The 24,434-nt window shown below is 28.9% G+C and overlaps 2 protein-coding genes and 1 long non-coding RNA gene across 5 annotated transcripts in view; 2 read left to right on the top strand and 1 right to left on the bottom strand.

The window, feature by feature from the left end:
* Positions 1-10,762, top strand: part of LOC119687395 (tRNA-dihydrouridine(16/17) synthase [NAD(P)(+)]-like) — a 105,719-nt gene extending 94,957 nt beyond the window's left edge. For 2 of the 3 annotated variants that reach the window (XM_038101688.1, XM_038101689.1), the window contains 7 exons: positions 6,054-6,162; positions 6,250-6,420; positions 7,899-8,058; positions 8,123-8,318; positions 9,603-9,851; positions 9,911-10,085; positions 10,158-10,762. In XM_038101688.1, coding sequence (XP_037957616.1) covers positions 6,079-6,162; positions 6,250-6,420; positions 7,899-8,058; positions 8,123-8,318; positions 9,603-9,851; positions 9,911-10,085; positions 10,158-10,658 — 1,536 coding nt within the window. In that variant the 5' untranslated portion in view covers positions 6,054-6,078 and the 3' untranslated portion in view covers positions 10,659-10,762. Of the gene's footprint in view, positions 1-2,148; positions 2,230-6,053; positions 6,163-6,249; positions 6,421-7,898; positions 8,059-8,122; positions 8,319-9,602; positions 9,852-9,910; positions 10,086-10,157 lie in introns of those variants that run through there. The other variant, XM_038101687.1, reaches the window with a different exon arrangement.
* An 8,762-nt stretch (positions 10,763-19,524) lies between these two features.
* On the bottom strand, positions 19,525-21,136 carry LOC119689168 (ribonuclease P protein subunit p30). The gene is made up of 6 exons (XM_038103933.1): positions 20,937-21,136; positions 20,688-20,875; positions 20,563-20,631; positions 20,231-20,505; positions 19,884-19,963; positions 19,525-19,797 (listed from the first exon to the last, which is right to left on the bottom strand). The coding sequence occupies exons 1-6, from the start codon at positions 21,025-21,027 to the stop codon at positions 19,565-19,567; spliced, it is 936 nt and encodes a 311-aa protein (XP_037959861.1). The 5' UTR covers positions 21,028-21,136; the 3' UTR covers positions 19,525-19,564.
* Positions 21,137-23,304: 2,168 nt separating this feature from the next.
* Positions 23,305-24,037, top strand: LOC119690142. The gene is made up of 3 exons (XR_005253564.1): positions 23,305-23,593; positions 23,661-23,856; positions 23,910-24,037. It is a non-coding gene; the product is annotated as an uncharacterized LOC119690142 (long non-coding RNA).
* Positions 24,038-24,434: the final 397 nt, after the last annotated feature.

The following is a 24,434-nucleotide window of genomic DNA, read 5'->3' on the forward strand; positions in this document are numbered from 1 at the left end:
CCAGGTTGGAGCATAGGGCTCCACTCAAACCATATTATTAGTTTAAATCGAATTCTATTATTGAAATTTTCTATTTTTTATTTCAAGATTTCTTTTCTTAAATTTTTTTAATAATTAATTGAATTTATTAATGTGAATTTAAAGAGTTTTTAATTATTTTTTACACCTTGTAAGTAAAATAGTGGACACGCACACTCTTCATATACACTCGTACTTACTAATAAATCAGTTAATACCTACCTTTACTGTGTAAGTAAAGATCTGTAACGAATATAATCGGAATTGAATTGAGTTTTATGTTTTGATCTTTTTTTTTTAGTAAGAAGACCACTTTATACTAACAGTAAAGTAGATTATATTACTTAAACCTTATTACTATGTATACCGTTTGTCAGTTATGTTTCACTTATATGCCTGAATCTAAGTCTTTCGCTTCAAGCATAGTACTTCACTGAAATCACCTGAACGTCTCATTAGGCATAATAACGTTACTGCTGATGTTTTGAATAAGAGTACATATTTCATACATACGAAATTATAAGCTATTTCAGTGTTCCAAAAAAATTTTTTAAGAAAGATTATTTTTAATGTGTTTTCGATATGCACGATTTCATTTTAAATACTGCGCTACATTAAATAGTTTTTACTAAGTGAAATTTTTCATAATTTGTAAATATTTTTAAAAATAATTTTTTAAATATTATTATTTTACCTTATGTAGGTAACATTTTTTACGATTTGGCACACAAGATTACTTTTGAAAACATAATTTAGAGCAAAATATTTGTTTAATTAATTAATCTTGAAAGGTATAACTTATTTCTCTTTCTTTCTCACTTTCTTCCATATCACTTTTTGTCTCTCTTTTTCTGTCTCTCCCCCTTTCTTTATTACTCTCTCTTTTTCTCTTTCTTGCTTTTTCTCCTTCTATTTCTCTTTCTCTCTCTCTCTTTCTCACTCTATTTCTTTTTCTCTCTCTAACTCTTTTACTGTCTCTGTCACTCTTTTTCTCACTCTCTCTTTTTATTTCTCTCTTTTGGTCTCTCTATTTATTTTACTCTCTCTCTCTATATATATATATATGTATTTTATTCTCTCTTTCTAACTCTCCCTCTCTTTCTCTCTCTATCTTTCGCTTTCTTTCTGTCTTTTTTTTATACTTTCTTCTCGCTTTCTCTTTCTTTTTCTTGCTGTCTTTTTCTCTCTACCCCTATTTCTTTCTCTCTTACTCACACAATAAATTAAGAACTCTTTTTTCTTAGTTTGTCTAAGGCAGTGGTTCACAACCTTTTTTTTTGACCAAGGACCACTATGATAGTTTTGTTTTTAGTAGGAACCACATAATTGAGAAATAATAAACTATATTATTATTTTAATATGCTTTATGCATCTCTTGTATAATGTATAATGAATGGTATTGATGCATATAGTAGGTACATTATATAGGCTATAAAATAGGTAACATGTGAGATATCAGTTAACAAACTACAAGCTATGTATCCATACCTGTTAAATTTGATTCCCGGACCATTTCTAACTATTTCTCCAGTTGTGATCCGCGGACACCTGTTGGGAATCACTGGTCTAAGGTAAAACTTTAACTAAATTGCAACAAGTGCTACAATATTACGCATTTCGTAAAGCAGATTCAAACACTCCGGGAATGTGTCCGAAACATTCCGAGTTATTAGATGTAGGCAGAGAAATTTTGATATTAAATTTTACTTTCGCTATGGAAATAATAAAACAAGAGTTGTTATTAGTATAAATTATGTGAAAAAAAAGTTTTTCGTAAAAGCTTTGGCGACGACTATGGCATTCGAGTGAAGTACGAGCTGTACGTGTTTTATCATAGAGCCCTAACATATGTGACATCATTCAACGAATTAACATCCAGCGGGTTTACGGGATGGCTTATGTTGTGAGAATGAAAGAGAATGTTCCATCGGGAAAGATGTTTGAAGAGGCAGCTGGAAGAAGAACACATATAGGTAGACAGTGTCCACGAACCATTAACCGCACTAAATATACAAGACGGGAAGAGTATTATGTTATGTGAGAATGGAAGAGGATGTTCCATCGAAAAAGATGTTTGAAGCAGCAGTTGGAAGAAGAATACATATAGGTAGACAGTGACCAGGGGTTATTAATCGCCCTTAATACACGAAACTAGAAGGGTGTTGTGTGAGGCCTAAGCCTGATAATGGATTGTTATAGCCAAATAAGCAAGTAAGTAATGCTCTAGTATTTTAGAACAAATACTTTGTCTAAAATATTTGAGTTTCCTACTTCGTTCTTTAAATTCAAAAATTTGTTTATTAAAAAGCCTATAGATTTGAATTACGAAATCGTTTCGAATAAAAAACTTGCTTTACTAATTGAAAAAAAATAGTTTTTTCCGTACTCTTCACTTCTTTCCCGTGAAAGTTTGAACCTCGACATCTCCGAAATTTATTTTCCGTGACATTCAAGCCAAATTCAAATTAAAAATTTAAATATAAAGTTCAAATTTTTAATGAATGCCATTGGGCTTTAAAGTTTGCGAATTTACAAGTACTAATTTGTTAAAGTTTGGACAACGATGGTCCTATGATGGAGATTTTCGTAAGAGTTAACCACCGTTGGCCATTTTACCCCCGTTTCTAATGTCGGCAAGGCAATTTCCATCATCAATCGTGAATACAATTTCATTGCGATTTTTGTTGCATTTTTCACAGATTTTGCGGGTTTTTGCTATTTTATGTGCAGAAGCGAAAAAAAAAACATTAATTATGTTTAAATTTATTTATTATTAACTTTGTTGTTCCATTTATGAGTGCTTTTATTAATGCCATGTATTTTATGTAAAATAATTATTTTTGTTTTTGCGGCTTGCCTTGAAGAAGCAACGTTGTTAATTACTTGAGTTTTCCTCGGGCGCTTTTCACGCTTTTGTGACTCTCCAAGCGCTGAAAGAAAGTAAAATTTCTTGGTCATTAGCGCAACGATTTCCAAGTGTTTTCTTTCAGTTTCATTTACACAGATTTTAGGTTTCAAATGGAACGCAAACTCTGAAATACGACATCGACATCGTCTGCTAATTTAGAAAAATTAACAGTATTGAAACCTTTTCGTTTCTGCTCTGAAAGGAATTTGATTAGCAATTAAATTTTCTCACTCTCACTTTTATATCTGAGATGTCAAAAAAATAAGAAACGTTTGGATTTTTATGCTTAGCTGATTTTGAATGAATGCTATACATATTTTTTTCTTTGCCATTTAAACCATTTTAAACCATTAAGTCTGTCTACTTTACCGGCTTAAATCTTTCTTTATATAAAAAAATAAAAAAGCACAAATTTTAAATAATTTAATTCATTATGGATCTGGTTTGGTCTTTTTATTTTTCTACAATTTAAAAATCTCTGCAGTAATGTGTTTTATAACATTTGAGAAATTTTATAGTCCGTTTAGCTGAATAATGACAAAAGTTCGTTACAAAAGTTCTTTGTGAGATAGTGTATGAGTTAGCCATAATTGTCACATCTGCATTAAGTACTAGCTATATGAGCTTTATCATGACATTGACATCATACAATCAATTGATTTTCAGCTTCTTCGTGGGTTTGGTCATCTCGTCACAATGAATGACAATACGAGAAGACCAAACCCATGAAGACACTAAAAATCAATTGGTTGAATGATGTTAAAGTCAAGATAAAGCTCGTATAGCTCATACCTAATTCAGATGTAACAGTTCTGGCTAACTCACCACAATGACTGACAATAATCCAGCAAAACAGGTCTTCGATATGGCAGACGGCAGATGTAGGGAGTAGCTCATAAGAAAGAACATTGGTGGAATGATAAAGTTAAGAGATCACTTGATGTACAAGATTGAAAGTATTGCATCAAGCTAAATCCATTAATATATTATAGTTAAATATGCAAGATAGCCTCTTCATAAAATCTATAAAACTGTTCACTCTAAAATAATTTGTTTAAAGAAATTTAATATTATTATGTACAATTTGGTTCCCGAATTGTTTTGGGATTCGGTGTATCCCGAAACATATGTTAATTTTCAGTACACTCGTTTTGGTTGCTAACTTATTTGTCAGGGGATGTGGCACAGCGGTCATCGGGTCTATTGTGCCCTGTTAACTTATTTATTTATAAGAAAATAATCCTAGCTATTGATTTTATTTGTTTTTCTATACCCCAAGCATGCTCGGCCCGTCACACTTTTTAGTTTCTAATACTCTCTGCTATAACACGACGCAGAATTACTTTGTTTTTTGAACTTCGTAAGTCTATATATATAAAAAATTTTGTGTAATTCTAAATTAGTTTAAGCATCTACAGAATCGAACAGTTTTAGCTTTTTGTCATTGATATATTTTTGCACACTCTCAACTCTCAAGTCTTTGTGTATATCTTCATTTCTGATACACCATGAAGCTTTTAGCATATAATGCTGAGGTTATATTTTAATAACTCTTAAGTTTTCTAATAATGAATGGAGCCACCTTGTCATAAGTAACACAGACAATTGTTTAATATATATATGACAGAACCTCAGTTAAAGTTGATAGAGGTACAAAAGAAATGGTTACAAATTTATTTTATTATATCCCGACTATACTTAGATAATGTGTTAACTTTTATGGACACAGTTTCTACTTAAAAGAAATAGCAAAACTTAGTTGAAATGTTTTAATTTATACTTAGAATATATTTAGAATATATTTATGATATATAAACACACAAAAAATTATCAATCAATCAAATTTTTTTTAAGATAGATCTATTCGAAGCGCCTTCATATATATTTTCTTTAGTGATTGTGGCATTCTTTAACTTCTTCAGTGATTTTGATTTTATGACCAATAAAGAAAAGTAGTTATTCTATCGACATTATGGGAGCTGAACACTGGTTCAGTAAACCCGCACACGTAATACTTAATATCTATCAAGTACAACCCAGCAATAGTAATAAATTAACAATTCGTTAAGATTGTAATACTCATATCCAATAAAAGATGCTTAAATGTTTAAAAAAAAAATAGTTTCAGGTACAGAAAAAAGTTGCACAGGTTGATGTCAGGGGAATATCATGTGTAGTCAATCACAGTTTGCAAACTATTAATTTAGAATAATTTATGCATTAAATATATATATAAAAATATATCAACTTAATAGTCTGTCAGCAAGAGCAATATAGCATCATCCTTCCATTCCATATTCGCTATAGACTACTTAAGTAAAGTTAAAATTGCAACATTCCATTCATGAATTATGGCATGAATTGTGTCTTCTGTTTATCCTCAAGATAAATAAAAACTTGAAAACTACAAAAAGTTTATACTCATAAAATATCCTTTTTTGAAAAATTGTTGTTCCTGAAACAAATCGTAATGAACAATGCGGTCTCTGAATGAAATTTGAAGAGTAACTAACGAATATGGCATTTTCCCTCCTTCATTTTCCATACCGTTGCATTCCATACACAATACACTAATTTGAGGGAATTTTAGAAAGTTTTTACGGTAGAATTCACTGCAGGAATCACATTAGTAGCACAGTTAGTAGTAAAAACGTTCGGTGGTGGTAGTCCATAGAAGCAGCACACGCAACGAGCAAGCTCCTTTGGAACAATTTGCGAATTTCGATTGCGTTACTATGAACTTAACAATGTCTTTTCGAGACGATTGTGTATGTGCTTCGACGTAGATGGAAATCCGAAATTTCCATTGAAACAAAATCAAGACAATAAAACCTCTTACACGTGGACTCAGTTGGAGCGAGTTAGCAAATTTTACTAATTTGCAAATTTTACCCGAAAATCAAGTACGTAGCAGTAGCACCCAGCGAGTGAAGAAAGTGCAGGAAAATATGGGCAATTCTTTGCTAATATGGTAATTAGTATGCTCTGCTTGACTTCACCCTCAAGTGGAGACATGGTTTTAAATATTGTATTGTAGTTGTAAAATTTTAACCTTTAATTTAACTGAACGTAAATATTTAAGTAAAAATATATTTAAAATAAATAAATTTTCTTTTTTTATTTGCAGTTTTTCGGTGTTTTTCCATCTTAACATGAATAATGAAATTTCAAAAAATGGCACGAAACTTGGTGGTTATGACTTCTATCACAAAATATTAGGTTCTCCAAAATACGTGGTAAGTTATGGTATTTAAATTAAGTCGAAATAAAATTTCAAATAAATACAAATTATTTCAAATTGTAAATATTTCTCAATTTTTCAGGTGGCACCGATGGTCGATCAGAGTGAACTGGCATGGCGTATGTTGAGTCGTAAACATGGTGCTCATCTTTGCTATACTCCAATGTTTCATAGCAACTTATTTGCCAATGATCCAAAATACCGTAAAGAAGCTTTACAAACATGTGCTGAGGATAGACCACTTATTATACAGGTATGTAAGGCATTAGAAGTGATTATACTATAATAAAAGGTTGTTTTGAGAGTATTTTGGTTTTTTTTTTATAAAAGGCATTAAAGAAGAAAGGGATATAATAGAAGATTCTTTAGGTTATATTATAAAACTAAAATTCGATTTTCTGAAAATAAATAAATATATATTATAATATGAAATCTGTCACCTTTCTGGCAATAGCGTGAATCTATATTTATAAAATGTTTCCGCTTTACTAACTAAAACTGATTCATGTGATTTTTGACCTACCACAAGCAAATTTTTATCGTCTAAAATATTTGGTATCGACCGGAATAAATAATGATGCGAAGGTTCAACTTAATTATAAAAGCTTTTGTCAAGTTATCAAAACACTACATCTTTTTTATTAATCAATTTCTTCTCTATTTAAGTGAACCATTCAATTGGTACAGGTAATAAGGTAACTTTTTACCTTAACTTTTTTTTTTCTTTTGACATCCCACCAAACAGATACCGTCACCTTTTTTGACGAATATCGGCTTTTGAAGTACTTTGAACCAAATCATATAATTCTCCATGATTCAACAAAACCATATTTGATCACGCTCATTTGACTATAGCTTTTCGAAAAGCCAACTATTTTAAACAACTGTTCCCACTACGCTACACACAGAAGAAATAGATTATTAAAAAGAACGTCATCTTAAAATTGAAAGACAGCCACTCCAAACTTATACTTACTTTTATTGTTTCAATTCCCCTACTGACATGTTGCAGCGATTTGCATAGTCCAAAAGTATTTGAATGAAAGTTAGAGATTTTCGAAAATCTTCGGATTTTCGATAAATCTTACCTAATAAAAATCACATATGATATCATATGACTCAAACTTTTGTGGAAAATACATTCTTCTTCCTCATCAATAAGGATCATTTTTTTATGATCTCCTCTTTCAAACAAACCAATAATGATATTAATATAATTCGCATTTAAAGCCTTTTTTTCTGTTCCGCTTCTGAACCAAACAGATTTCGAATATCGAAGTATATTTTCGAAACGAACCATTCATTCAAAGTATCCAAAAAAAACTACGTTTACTTTTTCCTATGGAGAGTTATCCTTCAATTAAAGTATGCTTTAAATTCGTTACCGTGCAAAAATCAATACATAAACATAATATTGCAATGCAACCATTGCAATGCAACCATTACTAAAAATAAACCCTACTCGTTAAAGAAGATGTCACGCGCGCAATTTCAAAATTGTTCTTACTTCTTGATGTCTTTTTAATGGATTAAGCTACACAATTATGGTATCCCATGTCAAACTGTAAAATTGATATATAAAAAAATTTTTAGATATCACAATACATTAGGAACTCTAACATAAATCAGAGTTTTAGAAAATATAATTCGTAATAATGTTTACGAATTCATGATAATGTATATATAAAATCTATATAACGATACTAACATTTTGATCCAATTTCTTCATAGTTTTGTGGTAATGATCCAGAAACTTTGCTAGAAGCAGCTTTACTTGCCCAAGATTATTGTGATGCTATAGACATAAATTTAGGCTGTCCACAGGCTATTGCTCGTCGTGGACATTATGGTGCATTTTTACAGGATGAGTGGGAATTGTTGGGAAAAATCGGTAAGTACTTAAAATATATATACATATATATATAATATATATAAAATGTATTTTATATTTTTAGTCAAGACACTACATGAAAATCTTTCTATACCGGTTACTTGCAAAATTCGCATTTTCGAGGATCGCAAAAGAACAATTGAATATGCCAAAATGTTAGAAGCTGCTGGTTGTCAGTTACTTACTGTTCATGGTCGTACACGAGATCAAAAAGGACCGTTAACTGGCATTGCTGATTGGTCGTATATAAAAGAAGTTAGGTTAGATAAATTTAATAATAAAACTATATAAAGTTAAATTGATTTATACTGGGTTATCACAAAGATATGTTTCACATTGTGGAGTATAATATTTACCTTAGTATATCAATATATATATATCTATAATAGTTTTGGGTTCCCAACGCCGATGGTAGATTTTTTGTGGTAACAACTATCACAAATTGTACAGAAAACATTCATATATTCATAAAAAGATGGGAATAAATCTCATTGAGCACTTCTTACAATTAGACAACGAACGGTATTCTCATCATGATCCAAATCGCTGCTGAAAAATCATAAAAAATCTCAATAGAATAATTATCTCCTTACGGGTAGACGTAATATTCTGTCAACTTTAACACATCTTTCTGGTAGTCATAGCTTTATTTTAAAATTTTTAGAATAAATCACCTCCGTAGTCCTAACTCAAAGTGTCTCGACATTTTTTGGTTACAAATTTTTTTTTTCTTAGAGAATTAGTTATGAACCAACTTATTCTACAATAAAGTTCCGACTGTAAAACGCTTTTTTCTCCTTAATAAAAGTGAGCTACGGTTCATGACAGATCTGACGGGTCACCTTATACTGTTCTACCATCTTAACAATATGAATCTATCTGAGAAGATAGAATGTCGTATCTGAAAAAATTATTGCATTTTTAAGTCCAGCAAACAAAAAAACTTTGAATACTTTTCACCGACCTAATATTAGCACTATAAATACTTTTTGAAAACATAATGGATCTATTTAATATTTTCAGAGTATTTAAAATTTTTTAAATGAAAAACCGATGAAGGGACCCCAATGAAGAAGTCGAATATATGTCACATATTTTAATATAAAAAAAAATTATGATAAAGACTAAGTCATTCAAGTTTAACTGACTACAAATTTTTCCTTAATAAAGTTGTATTCTCGTTTAAGTATTCATACTTACATACATCAATATTTAGGCATATAAATATTCTATCTGCTATCTGTGCTCTTTTGATTTGCATTATTAAGAGAGTCGTAAACCGAGTGTTCCTATCGTCTTCCTCCATTGAAAAATTCTTAACAAGTGAAATTTTGACCTTCTTTAGAAGAACCCTGAAGAGACTGAGTTTATTTCATTCAATTGTGATCAGTTAGTAGTATAATAGATATATCATTTTTGCAGTGCTCCATTTCTTTGAAGACCAGTTGTTGGAATTGCAAAGTTCTAACCAAACTTATAACTTATAAATTCAAATTTTTCACTAATATTTATAAAACATTATTAATATTGAATAAACTATTTAGACAAAACATAAAGATACCGATGTTCGCTAATGGAAACATACTCTGTTTGGAGGATATCCAACATTGTTTAAAAGAAACAGGTGTCGATGGAGTCATGACAGCCGAAGGTAATTTACATAATCCAACACTTTTTAAAGGCATAATACCTAAAACTTGGGATATCGCTAATGAGTATTTGGATTTTGCTGAACTCTACCCATGTCCAGTGTCTTATATACGTGGACATTTATTTAAAATATTTCATCATTTGTAAGTGAAATTGTCTTTGTGAATAACTCACATTATTTATGATAATTGTATTGTATTAGAATGAACCTAAGACCGAACAGCGATCTCCGAGAAGAACTTGCTTTGGCTAATCAAATTGAACAATTTCGTAACGTTGTATCCAAAATTCAAAAAAAATATGAATGCTATCACAATGGTGAACAAACTTATGAACAAGAAGAAATGGATCCTAATGTTTTACAACAGGTGGAGGGGGTAAGTGCTTTAATTTCTATAATTATATATCAAATATTTTTAATATTTCATTTTGCTTTAACACTTTTAAAGCAAAACATTTTACTTCCCTACTGGCTCTGTCAACCATATATAAGAATACCACCAGAAACGCATAAACAGATTATAGCCGAAAAGGCAAAACTCGCTGAGGATCCAAATCGTATTAAACGGCATTTCTATGATAACGAAGGTAATGAAATATCAAGGAAGCGTATGAAGAAACTGCGTCGTCGTATGCGACGTCCTCATAATCCGGATGGCCAACATGATCGCAACTTGGAGAGTTGTGAACTATGCACAAATCCATTAGGATTTAAATGTCCTTATCGTTTGTGCAGAATATGTTGTCGGGACAAATGCTACACCGAAAATTGTGATTGTGTCGGTCACAAAATTTTAATAAAATCTCGTCGTGCTAAGGCAAAATTTTTTGAAGAGAAGATAAATGTCGCGAACATAGGAATTGAGAATTTAGAAAAAATTGAAAGTGAATACCAAATAATTGGCAAAAAAATTGATTTAAGCGTAAATGTGGAAACTAACTACAGTTGATATTGTATATATACCATAGTGCAACGATTGATTTATTTTTATAGAACTTTTTCTGAATTTATGGCCAAAAAAATCTTGAAAACATCTAAAATCTATTAGTAAAATTTTTAATAATTGTATTGATAAGAACTATTAAATCTATGTCATATATGAAATTATTTTAATCTAAAATTTTTTATATTATATATATTTTATAAATATTTTTTAATATGTTATGTAAGCTAAAATATTTCATACCTATATTATACAAACTAGATATATATTGAATAGGGAAATCATATTTATTGATTTGAGGCAATAGCAAATTATGTAATTTAACTATTGAAAAATGATTCGAAGAAGAAATAATTCTTATAGATTTTTCTTAAGAGAAAAATCGAGAAAACATAAAAGAAATGAATATAGTTATTAAAAAAGTGTAGTGTTCTTCTATAAAGACTGCATATTTTAACTAGAGATACTATCTAATGAACCATATAACTATCAAATCTTAATATAAAACTAATTCCGCTCAATATTTATAAATTATATTATTAATATGATTTTTATACATTGAAAACTTTCGTAACAGAAGTTCTATCCTATTACACAGAGTACTCGTTTGAGTAGACGATTCTTCTAAAATAAAATTTTCGGAGATCTCTCTTAAATGAACGTCTTAAGTAAACGACAAGAAAGTTTTTTTTATAGATGCTATATACATTAAGACCGAAAAGTTTTCGGAAATTCTCATTTAAAATTCGCGCGCTGTATATTTTTCGATATTTTAAGTTTATGTAGTTTGGCAGCAATTAGGCTCAATTACTATGCCAAAAATGAGCGCGATCTGTCAGACAGTTCGTTTACGGCAGCTGTTGAAACCAGTTCACCTCAGTAGTGCGTTGCGAAAAAAACAATGGAAAAAAATATTGAACAAAGAGTTTGCATCAAATTTTGTGTTTCGAACGAAATTTCGTGTGCAGAATCGTTGCGAATGCTACAAAAGGCTTATGGGGAATCAGTTTTATCGAAAACTCAAGTTTATGAGTGGTACAAAGCCTTTCAGGACGGTCGTACGACCGTCGAAGACATTTCGCAACGCACTACTGAGGTGAACTGGTTTCAACAGCTGCCGTAAACGAACTGTCTGACAGATCGCGCTCATTTTGGCATAGTAATTAAGGACAGTGCTGCCAAACTACATAAACTTAAAATATCGAAAAATATACAGCGCGCGAATTTTAAATGAGAATTTCCGAAAACTTTTCAGTCTTAATGTATGTTGTATTATATGATGTTAATATATGTTATATTAAACATTATTATTCTATATAACATATATAATATACATGTATATTGTATATTTAATATTATGAACATATAAAATCTATAAACATTTCTCTGTTATCCAAGAGAAAGGGTCTTGACATTATGTTAAAAAAAAAACTTTCAATGAAAAATATGTTCGTCAATATTTGAAGGTGTTCAAATTTCTCAATCTGAAAAGTTTATAACCTAATTCTGTGATAACCATAATCAGTGCATATTTTATTAAATCTGTGTGGGAAATCATAAACTTTTCTGTCAAAATCTTAACTTACATTTAGAGAACTAACATTGAGCGTCTTAAAACTATAAATTTTGGTCACACATTTAGGCTAGCAAATCGAGTGTGTCCGTTTTGTACTGCAAAAGTTGACTAACGGCTTAAAATTGTTCTCATTGTTCTCATATTTGTAACCGATTCCTTAAATAAAAACTGCATTATAACTGTCTATATTTCATTCAATTGATTTGATACTACGCGGCTTCGATCTTTTTGGAAAAATGCATTTGCCGATGAAGGGAATGTATGCTATGAACAACACTGCACAGTGTTGGCGGGACACCGCACTGACAGACATTGATTTAATCTTCATAGTCAACTACCAATCGATTTCGGAATTATTAATTTTCTTAGAAATAATTAGAATTGGAGAACTATATTTACTTCTGCTCTTTCGAATAATAATACTCTTACTTATGTTTCGGCGGCATCCTATAAGTTCTTGAGTTTATTTGTTGATCTTTAGTCGTGTTTATTTCATAAACTACAGCTCTAGTATTTGTGTGAGTATCGCGTTCCCTATAGATCAATGGTTTGTGTCTTTTTAATAATTTTTCAACTTTTTGTTTTTCTTTTGATTTGAGTTAATCAAAAACAGATAATCGGTAATAACCTTGAAGTGATATCCCTCCTAGTACGGACTCATCTTTCGAATGTTCCATATTATAGCTAGGCATTCCTTTTCTGTTGGTAAATAGTTACATTCGGCTTTATTCAGACGGCGGCTAGCGAACGCGATCACTTTTTCTCGTTCCTCGAATTGCTGTGTCAATATGACGCCCAGACCAAAGGCACTAGCATCGATTTGCAAGCAAAATGGTTTGTCGAAGTCGGGACATTGTAATACTGGGACCTCGGTCAATTGTTATGGATTTTATATCTTTTACTGCTGAAATCTTTTCAGGATCTGTATGAATTTCCTTGACGCTGACCATGTGTCCAAAATAATGTCGATCTGAAGAGTTCACATTTATTAGGATTGATTTTTAAATGTAATTCACTTTTGAGTACTGCTTCGACATGTTTAAAGTGTTCTTCACGAATACGACTAACAATAATGATGTCATCTAAATACGCGAACGCAAAAGGTTCCATTTCGGGTCCAATTATCGAATGAAGTACTCGCTGAAATGTAGTAGGCGCAGAATGTAGACCAAATGGCATAACTTTCCATTGAAACGTTATATTGTTTACTGTCGGGGTGCATTGGTATTTGCCAGTAACCATTCTTTAGGTCTAGACCACTTATAAACTTAGCCCGGTGGGAGAAGGTAGGAGCCCGGTATGGATTTCGTATTCAACTGACGATAATCAATGTACTATCGCCATTTACCGTTTCTCTTCTTCACCAGGATAATCGGGGCGCTATATGCGCTAAATTACATTTTATTTTTATTGTTTATTATGCACATCGTTCACAGGCGTATTATTATAATTTTCGTTTAATTTATAATATTTTCTATTTTGCTTCCACAAATTTAATTAATTAATTGTCAAAGTTGGTACAGCATTTAATATTAATGCTTAGCATCTTACCGCTTGAGCGTCATACAATTGTTATGTATTTATAGTATATAAGATAAACTACAGTTATGCTTATGTACTAACAATTGAAACAAATTATTGATATATTGCACTATTCTTCACTTTACATAAACCCATAGCGGTTGTAAAGAGTGATGACGGGGGCATTAAGGTTTATGATTGGAATGGATGGAGTTTACATTGGTCAGAATGATGCTAAGATCATTCATGTTAAAGCAAACTCTAGTATTTTCTATTGCACTTTTCTTCACTTTACATACCCCCATAGCGGTTGTAAAGAGCGATGTCGGGGGCATTAAGGTTTATGATTGGAATGGATGGAGTTTACATTGGTCAAAATGATGCTAAGATCATGTATGTTAAAGCAAACTCTAGTACTTTCTGAACAAGAAAGAGTTTCCTGTCAGAGAAGGAGTGAAGGTTTTAATGCTGCTTAATCGAAAAGTGTAGAATTAGTGCGAAAAACATCAACAACTCCACAAATTACTTGCTCATTAGACCGATTATGTTGACCGCAAAATGGACGAAGTGATGTATGAACTTCGCGAACAGATTAATTTTTTTCAAAGTAAATTTTTCACAATTTAGAAGCATTGTTCAAGCGTTAAAATACATAGAATGCAAAAGAACTGTTTTAAAATAGCCATTATTGTTATAAATAATATTAATTTCAGCATTATCTTAATCACAAAACAACATTTTAATCAATGGACAATAATTTAATAACTATAGTCTTTCAAAACAATAAATTTCTCATTTATTTTTACCAAATTTAGAAAAATAAAGTACAGAACTCTAGATTAGATACTGGCCAATATTATAGTTTTGCTCTTCAATGTTGCCATCTATCCGAATGTAGTTCTCTAAAATTTTTATCATAATTAATTAGCAAAATTAAAATCACATAAAACACTTAGGCGTGATATGTCTCTGATATGGTACAGTTTTACTTATGAATCCACTCTTTATATTCTCTATCTAACACTTAAATTAAAAACTATTTAATTATTGTGTTGAAATCTATTCCATCTGTTTCTTCTCTTAAATCTTTATCATATTCTTTATTCTATTCTTATATTCCATTTTTTATATTAATGAGCGGAAAATAAGAATAATAAAAAAAATATATAAAAAAATTTATATAGTTTAAAAAATTAAAATAATAAAAGTTACTATATTATTATATTATTTTATAAAAAAAATGTATATAATATTTTATAATAATTTTTAATTAAATTTATTAATTCTGAATCGTTGCACTATAAAAAGGAAATAAATTAGATTGATATATATGTTTAGAAAGAATTTGCTGAATTAAGGAAATAAATAATATATTAAATAGAAAAAATTTACAAATATACCAGCATTTTAAAATTATTGATTGCACTAAACGAAAATATTACTGGTTCACATCCAAGTTTTAAATAAAATATGGCATTATTCAGTTTTGACATAATTATTGTATTTTAAATAATTGTTTATTATTTTAATTAGTAAATTATATTAATTAAATGTATGTAAATTATATTGTTTCAATTAAATTGTTAAGAAATCTATAAAATGTAGTTTTATTGAAAATTTTTAAATTGTATTCATTTCTATATCTTTCAAATCTTGAAAACCATGTAAATACACTGGCTAGACCTCTTGCTAATATAACTTCCAAAGTTAAACGGAATATCAGACCCGCCATCCTGCTTTCCAGAGGCTACTTAAAATAATTTAAAAATCAGTCTATATTTTATTATAGTAAGTTTAAATAAAATAGTTAATAATGTCATGTTATTAGTCTTTAAAATTCTAAAACTTATTGTTAGACTTGAATTGAAGAGATTCGTTAAAGACATATTGTTAAATAAAGTAAATAAAAAAAAAAATTCTATAAATTAATTATATTATTTAAAACATTATTTTCATAAATGTAGCTAAACTATACAGTATAATGATTTGTATTTATGATTTGTATACATAGTAGTTTTCAAGGGAAACCATTTTTTTTTTACGAGAATACACAGTATTGGGCATCAGTTCCTAGATATTTCACCCATCTTTCAGCTAATTTATGAATACCATACGAGATTGTTCTCTGCAGCAAAACAGTCGTCGAGCCATTTGCCATTTTTCATAATTACGTATACGTCAAACAAAACCAGGAAAAACTAATCCATACACTTGATAAATATGGGTTATTCTTTTTACAAGATAAAGGGTTCTTGACCTCATCACCTCCGATTTGGCTTGAAGCATGGTCATACACAGTGTTTTCAACGAATTCAACTTTGACTGAAGTTTCATTTAAACTTCAGATAAAAGAGAAGTAGCCATTAAAGTTAAAGTTATACGGTTGCCAGACTCAATTATCAATTGAACATACCATATAAGTTGACCAAAAAGTTTAGAAAAAATTTTCCCGAGATGTGGGTATTTTTATTTTTAAATTAGTAGTTCATAAAAATATTATCCAAATCGGAGGTATTGAAGTCAGATTTTGTCAAAATGTGTTCCGCTTGTAAAAAAGTGATCCATAGACAGATGTTTCAAAATTTAATTTTAGATAAATTTTATATTCGGTTGATAATTATATAAAATATAGTTACAAAAATAAATTAAAAATATAAAATTAAAAAAAAATAAAAAACAAAAAATTTTCTGTATATCTTCTTATATATAATAATTATTATTATAACGTTTTAAGACATCGATGGAACAGCAATGAATTCTGAAGTGAATTGTTTCTTATCGGATAAATTGAATTATTCACATTCAGTCTTATAAAAAATTCAATTTATTAATGGATGTAGTATAATGTTCTACTAAGATAATGATAAACATCCTTGGTAGCTATATCAAATGTGCTACTGTGTAGATGGCATGGATCACCATGTTCTCTAGTTTTGATAATATATTATTCCCAAGTTATTACTTGTTGTGAGCTCTGATCAAAATTTATTAAACAGTGATATCTTTACTTTAAGTAAGAACTATAAAATGACTCGAATCAGATTTTGTAAGATCCGATTTCTCAACATGGATTTTCCATGTTGTATGAATATGGTTTCATATTATTAGCAAAAAAACTTGATTTAATAGAAAATAGTAATACATCATAAACACTTTTTAAAATTATTAGGAAGACGATGAAGTAAACAAAGCAGTCAGAATTTTTAACTGAACAAATGTCAAACGATAAATTAAAGAATATTTAGTGGAGCCTTATAATTCTGACCATATGTGGATATGATCATTCTATTGAATTTCTATTAAGTAAGTAAATTGATATTGTTGAAGAATAAACATTATTTTCAAAGAAAATTATCGCTTAAACCATAAGTAATAATCATAATCTTTTCATTATACTATAATATATAATTTAAAAAAAGAATAGATGAAGAGTATCTTTTGCAAAAAAATAAAAATAATGTTTTAGTTTTTGTATGTAAATTTAAAATGACTTTTATTAGATTTAGCTTGTAATTTCATTTTACAGTTTAAATTGCATCTGCGTTTAAGGCAACAATTGCATAGATTAGGTATTTTTACGAATAACCAAAGAGTAACTGATAGAAACGTCTAGTCTTCCTCTTCTTCTTTTAAAAGAGACATGAGTTCATCTTCACTACAATTTTCCAATGAGTTCATACTTTGACGAATATTATCCAAAACTCTTATAATTTTGGAGACTTGCTTTATATCTACAAAAAAAAAAATTCAAAGAAAAGTCATAAGATGCAATAAGTTATTTTGCTAAGACTTTAATATACCCTCAGGTTTGCCACTCTCCAAATAAGTACAAATACAATTTATCATCGTTTTAAACTTTTTCATAATAAATATACCATTTTCATCACTGGCGAATTTACTAAAATCTTCCATTAGCGAATTTATGATTTCGACAATAGATTCATCAGCCATTGCAGAAGATTCAGTTAAGCCTAACTATTTTTCAAAACCCTTCAGAAGACTGCTCCTCCCTGAATTTATACAAAGTTGACCACAGATGCAATTTTATATATTTTTAGTTTACTTTACAAATACTTTATAAAAAAATATTTTATTCTTTTATTTAAATATTAAAATATTTTAACTTTCAAAATTGGAATGCTTACTTGGATTATCAAAGTATTCATCACAATATATTTACATTCTCAGCCTCAATAATTCGAATTCAATTCCAATAAAGATTTATGAATTATTAAAGATAAACGTAAATACATGAATAAAAGCGTAATCCTCCAAATTTAATATTGTAAACCGGTTAATTTTTTCTTTACAGATTTCAAGACAACGCAGTTAAGAAGCAGTATCTATAACATAGTCAAAGGCATCAAACTAATCTTGTTGTCCTTACAGACAGGTGTCCCATCGCAACGGACTTGAGGACCATTATGTATAGTCAAAGGCATCAAACTAATCTTGTTTTCCTTACAGACAGGTATCCCGTCGCAATTACCGTGGAATACAATATGCCGGGTAGTTAATATGTGCAAAATCTGTGCAGAAATACTGTTTTGCAATATAGAGAAGTCAGTAACACTTTGACACCCGTTTATACAAAGAATTTGGAGAGAAGAATACCCACACCAACCATGTGGAATTAAAATATGTTGATCAAAATACTTAAAAAAGGACGTTCAGAGGATTGCAATAATTACCACGATCATACTGTTGTTCTCCATATCAAGTAAAATACTAAGTCGAATCGTCCTAGTACATATTTCTGACGCCGTCGTAGCTAGTCTGCGTGTGGTAACCAGTTCGGATTTGGAGAAAACCGTTCTTGCATAGATCCCATCAATATCATAAGTATCATACTAGAGCAATTTTACGAATTCCAGTATATGTGGCTTTTATTGACTTCCTTAAAGTATTTGATTGTATGAACAGAGGTGATCTGTGTAAAATACTCGAGGGGCGGTGTATGTCCAAAAATATGTTAAACCTATAAAAGCAGTGTATGTTACTCTGAGTTTAAATGCAGAGTTCTATACGGTGTACCACTATGTTTTTTTAATGAAACAAAAATTGAACCATGAAAAAAAATATATATTAATAAAGTTATTATAGTCTGAAAGCATTTCCAGACTATCGAAGATAGTCAAAATATCGAAAAAATATTTTAATAAAATATTATTTATTTTTAAATATAAATAATAAATTATAGTTTTTTATTTCTATTTAAATGATCAATTAGCCCGCTAATAAATTATTATATATTAATAAAGTTTAAATGAAAGATATTGTATTTTTGATTTTTCTTTTTAAGACTTATTAATAATTTTTTTTGTACAAAATACTATTGAGTACGATTGTATTTTACAAATAAACGCACTGAGTTTTCTTTATCAGTCAGCTTTGTGATCAAATACATAAATTCTATTACAGGACTGTTTTTAGTTAAATTTTTTTACTTATTCTGAATTTCTTAAATAGATTTACATAATTTAATTCTATATAAAAATATTTCTGACGTTTCGAGGTTTATTTGTTTGAAGAAGTCATTTTTATATAAATGAATTCTATTTTATAATAGTTTTAAGACAGGTATTATCATAATGATAGTCTAGGCATAACATATTCAAGTCATGTAATTAATATTAGGAAATTAGATGTACATGAATTTATATATATCACATACAATTTATATAATTTATATATATCACAAACATTTTATATAACTTTAATTTCCAACAGTTATTTGTACATAAATTATATAATAATTTATTTTATTAATTTATATAATAAACTTTTTATTCTATAGTTTCAATACATGTAATAATCATGCAGTTTTTAACTTTTTAGAGGGTTGCTCTAACAATTCGTCATTTGTTTTTTCTTCAGTATCAGCTATACTTCCTTCTTCAGCTTCCATATCACTTTCGTCGCTATCTGCACCTTCTTCAGCTTCCATATCTTCTTCGTCACTAATTGCATCATCCTCTCCATATATTGAAAATACAACTGGTCCAGAGCCTTTAATGTACATAAATGTTTTTCCAATACGTCGAGCACCTATACAGCAATTTAAATATAAATACTTTAACGATGCTAAAAAATATTATAAATAATAATGTGAAGTGTCCACTGATTAAACTTACAAGCTTTTAAAAACAATTGCCGGCCATATCTATTAATTGCACACTTTCCCTGATCTTCAGAAAATCCAAATATTAAAGATCTGAAAAAAAATATACACGTAATTAATAACTTATAACAAATGTTCATGATGAACACAAGCAATAATAGCAATAATCTTTTTACATTCTCTGAGCGTGTGCTATACTTGATAGAGGAATTAATGTTTAGCTAAGACACACTGCTCATTTATTTGTGTATCTAAAATGATGAACTTTAAGTAGTTTTAAATTTCATCAAAACGCAATTCTGATTATATATTGCAATAAAATATAATATATTATTAAGAAATAATGCTAACTAAACTTACAAATTGGCTATATCATAAGGTGACCGAACTTCAAAAGCATTATTCGCTCCACTACTAATTATGACATTTTTGGGCTTATCGCGTAAACGATAATTATGTGCAATTTTTATAAGATCTTTGCGTACATTAGAATCTCTGATGGCGGGCGCATATTTAAGTTCGAAGAATTTGCCACGGTTACAAGCAATGGAATAAGATTTGTGGTTTACCAATAATTTTGCACCATTTTCAATATCGAAAGTTATTAATTCACCGGTGAAATTTGCACAGCAATGCTTAAAAATTAACAAATTAAGTTAGAGCAAAATAACTTATTTATATCTTTAACTTACAGTTAAAGCTGCATCTGTTTTGGGCTGTCCCGCAATTATGTCGTACATTTTTATATTTGAAGAAATTGACTTAAAGGTGAAAACAAATTAGTATATAAATATTAAAAAAAAAATATTTCATTTACCATAGCATGTGCAACAGACGATTCTGAGTAAATAATTGTTATCCGTTGTAGAATTTTCATTTTGGTTTTGTATTCATCTCGCAAATGCTCAATATTAACTGGCTTCGGAAACATATCACGCGGTAGTTTAACTCCCACTTTTTTACCATGTGTAAAAATTTCTTCTATTGCAATTGTTTTGTATCCCACTAGAAATGTATTTTTAACTTAAAATAACTGCACCCGAAGTTACAAAAACACACTACTTACATTCAAACAACTCTTTTAAGGTTTCACGAAATGCAGTCTCATCTTTATTATACGGTACACAAAAATCGTAAAAAGGTTCTGAATCTTCCATAATTAATAAAATTTATTATATACAACTAATTAAAACAGAAATAGATTACGCGCTTCAAAAATTCACTACAAACCAGTAAACGTGCCGCAAATTTGTTTACAATTGACAGCTGTCAAATGTTGCCTTTTGACATTATTGCCAAATACTCAAATTTCATGTAGAGTTGTCGAGACTATCAAAATAATAAAAATTAAATAAATAAAAATTATTTTTACGCGAAAGTGAAACTAAGTTTTGCGATAACAAATCCTTTATGACATAGTTTTACAATGCCCACTAAGGTAAGTGACCGTTAACTATTTGATATTAGTCACTAAAGTAATAAATAAATATCAAACGTGTCATTTAAGTGTCAAATTGATACTCAAGCATGCCCCCACACTCTCGAAATTAATGCATTTTCGATTTAATATCGGTAAATGTATAGCATTTAGTAGCATTTACCATGCAAACGTCACACAAAAACCATGCGAATATTCTGTTAAAACAGCAACAATAATATTAGTTTAAATATTTTTTCTGATAAAGTGCAATTATTTAAAAACGAGTGATAACGATTTAATACTGGAGTTATTGATGTTTAAATGCAAGGTTGTATTATTTTGAGCTATATATGCATTTTTATATAATTACAAACACATTGTGCACAATAGTTTTAATTGGATTGTGCCAACTTTTTTTTGTAAATGTGTCAAAAACAGCTTTTTCATTTATAAAACATTTAGGGTATGTTCAATGTATTCATTTGCATTTGGAACTCATTTGTAACGCGTTGAAACTCATTTAGATAAAATGAGATTCATTGCGCGAGTGTGGATTTTATTTGCTCATATCGAATTTTGTATGCAGAAATCAATCATTTATTTCTCATTTGTTATTTTTAAGCCAAATCAAACATTTGAGGTCAGTGTAAACGCCATATTAACATGTTTTTAACAAATGTTTTGAAAACCTTAATTACTTCTAATGATTGCTAAAGTTAAAATGAATATATTAATATTAGTAACATATCTGTTCCTTGATTAAACTATTGTTTTTATCATATCTTATTATATTATATTATAACATTCTTGTTGTATTTAATTTTGCTTTTATCTTGAAAAATTGTTATAATTACTTGTTTTGTAATTTAAATTAGTTAAAACTTAGCAGATGTTACTTTTTTTTGTATATATTTTATATGTTAAATGAACCTAATTCTTGCATATTTAATTAAAGAACAACCCTGCTCTACACTTAAGCACTTGTTATGTGTTATTCACCTGTTAAAATACGTACTCTACATTCTACTCCTCTAATATTTTAAAAACAACAAATTTGTAAACAATTTTATAGCCTTTTGAATACATGTTTATATATATTTCGCAATAATTAGTGTGGATTAAGGAGGGATAATATATAAAATAAGTTTATAGAAAACATTACCGGTTTTTACTGTGATATATAAAAGCAAACTTTTGTGAGTCTACTATAGAGTAAACATATTTCGTGATAAGTTGACGGCAATTAATGATCCTGAGAATGGAATATATCAATAGTGCAACTTATTGCTATTAAAATTTTCAACTACTTCAAATATCAGAAAACAATCGTTATGATAAATCATGATATGATTTGTAAAAAATGCTTTAGAGAAGCCTTTAAATTTAAAAGAAAAACGATGCATTATGATTTAAACATATAAAAGTCTAAAATATTTGGAAAATATTGACTTAAATTACAACAAAAGTTGTACTGAAGCAATTGTTCAGACACACATAGACACTTGACTGCAGTAAGGTCCTGTAATGACCTGTTACAGCATAAAAAAAATATGATTTTAAATATAGTTTCACATTATATAGCAATCTGAATAATATAATTAATGCAAACACAATGCAGTACTTGCGAAAATTTAGTTTAGTTCAACTAATCTACACACAACTAAACTATGTAAAGAAAATAACAGATCCCTGGAGTGCTGCTTACTAGCTCAGGCGGCCTATACTCGTATAAGGCAACAATAAAAAAAAACGACCTAAAAACTATAGACTAAAGTCTACAAAAACAGAGAAGTATAAATTTTATCATTCATAAAACTTTTATATTAATTAAATTTTTATTATTTTCAGAAGAAATCAGCTATAGTCAATGTTACCAAACACTCCGCGTAGACAATGGAAGAAATGAAAATGGCATTCGCTATAATATAAATATACATATATAGAAGTAAATAAATAATAAATTTTATGAAATTCATTATCATTACATAAAAAAGTAAAAAATATAACTATTAAAACAATATAATAACAAAAATATTAAAACACATCACAAAACAATTTGTAGTTCCAGACATAAATAAGTAATAGGATGTTCATAAAATTTTCATACAACATTCTTCTATAATTTCTATAATATATAAGAGTAAAATCTGGTGTGGAAGCGTGTCTGCACCTCTCTCAGCAACGCATTTAATACAAACCCGTTAAATACAATCAGCAGTCAGGAAACCATATTTTGTTCGCAACAAAGTTTCACTAAACTAATTTTCCACGACATTTGGATCATTTAACATTATTTATGTAAAGTATGTTAAGTAAACATATTTCATTATAATAATGAAGAAATGCTAACACGAATTTAATATTTTTTAGATTTGAGTGACCACAATCTATAAATTGACGCCATAAACTATAGGAAATTGGAGCTTATAGTATGAATATAAAATCATTGAAACCGTGATGCATTCACTTACATAGTATTAGTCTAGTTGATCTAGACTTATGCTAGAAAATACCGATAAATTTGTAATTAACTAAACTAATTTCAAACTAATACATTACACTATAAGTGAGTATAATTATAATATAAATAAATTTTTTTAATATAATCTTCTGTTTAAGGCATCAACTTTTGTTATAAGCAAAATTGAAATTCGAATTCCTATGGAATATTGCACTCAAAATAATGGTGATATTAATATTAAAGCACGAAAGGATATTAAATGGATTAAATGGACTTTATATCTGAAATCTCTTAAATATAACATATTTTGATTATAATTATTATTATATATTTTGATATATATTTGTAGTAAAATTCTGTAAATCATCAAATATTATAAAACTGTACATAACCTACAATATGTTAATGCAACTAATATCATATTTTAATGATCTCTTTACTTACTAAGAATGATTGTATATATACTAGCCAGAACAAAATTATATCTTATGCAGTAAATTTCAAATATTTATAAACCATCATACAATTTCTATGTGAAATGCTAAATCAACTTAACATTTTGGACACAAATGACTTTATTTTTATATATAAAGATAAAATAATTTTTAATATCATGTTTAAGGATGTTTAAAATATTTATATATATATAAAAAAAACCATAAATATTAATTTAAATGCATATT

Source organism: Teleopsis dalmanni, chromosome X (genome assembly GCF_002237135.1).
Source record: "Teleopsis dalmanni isolate 2A chromosome X, ASM223713v2, whole genome shotgun sequence".
Classification (NCBI taxonomy): domain Eukaryota; kingdom Metazoa; phylum Arthropoda; class Insecta; order Diptera; family Diopsidae; genus Teleopsis; species Teleopsis dalmanni.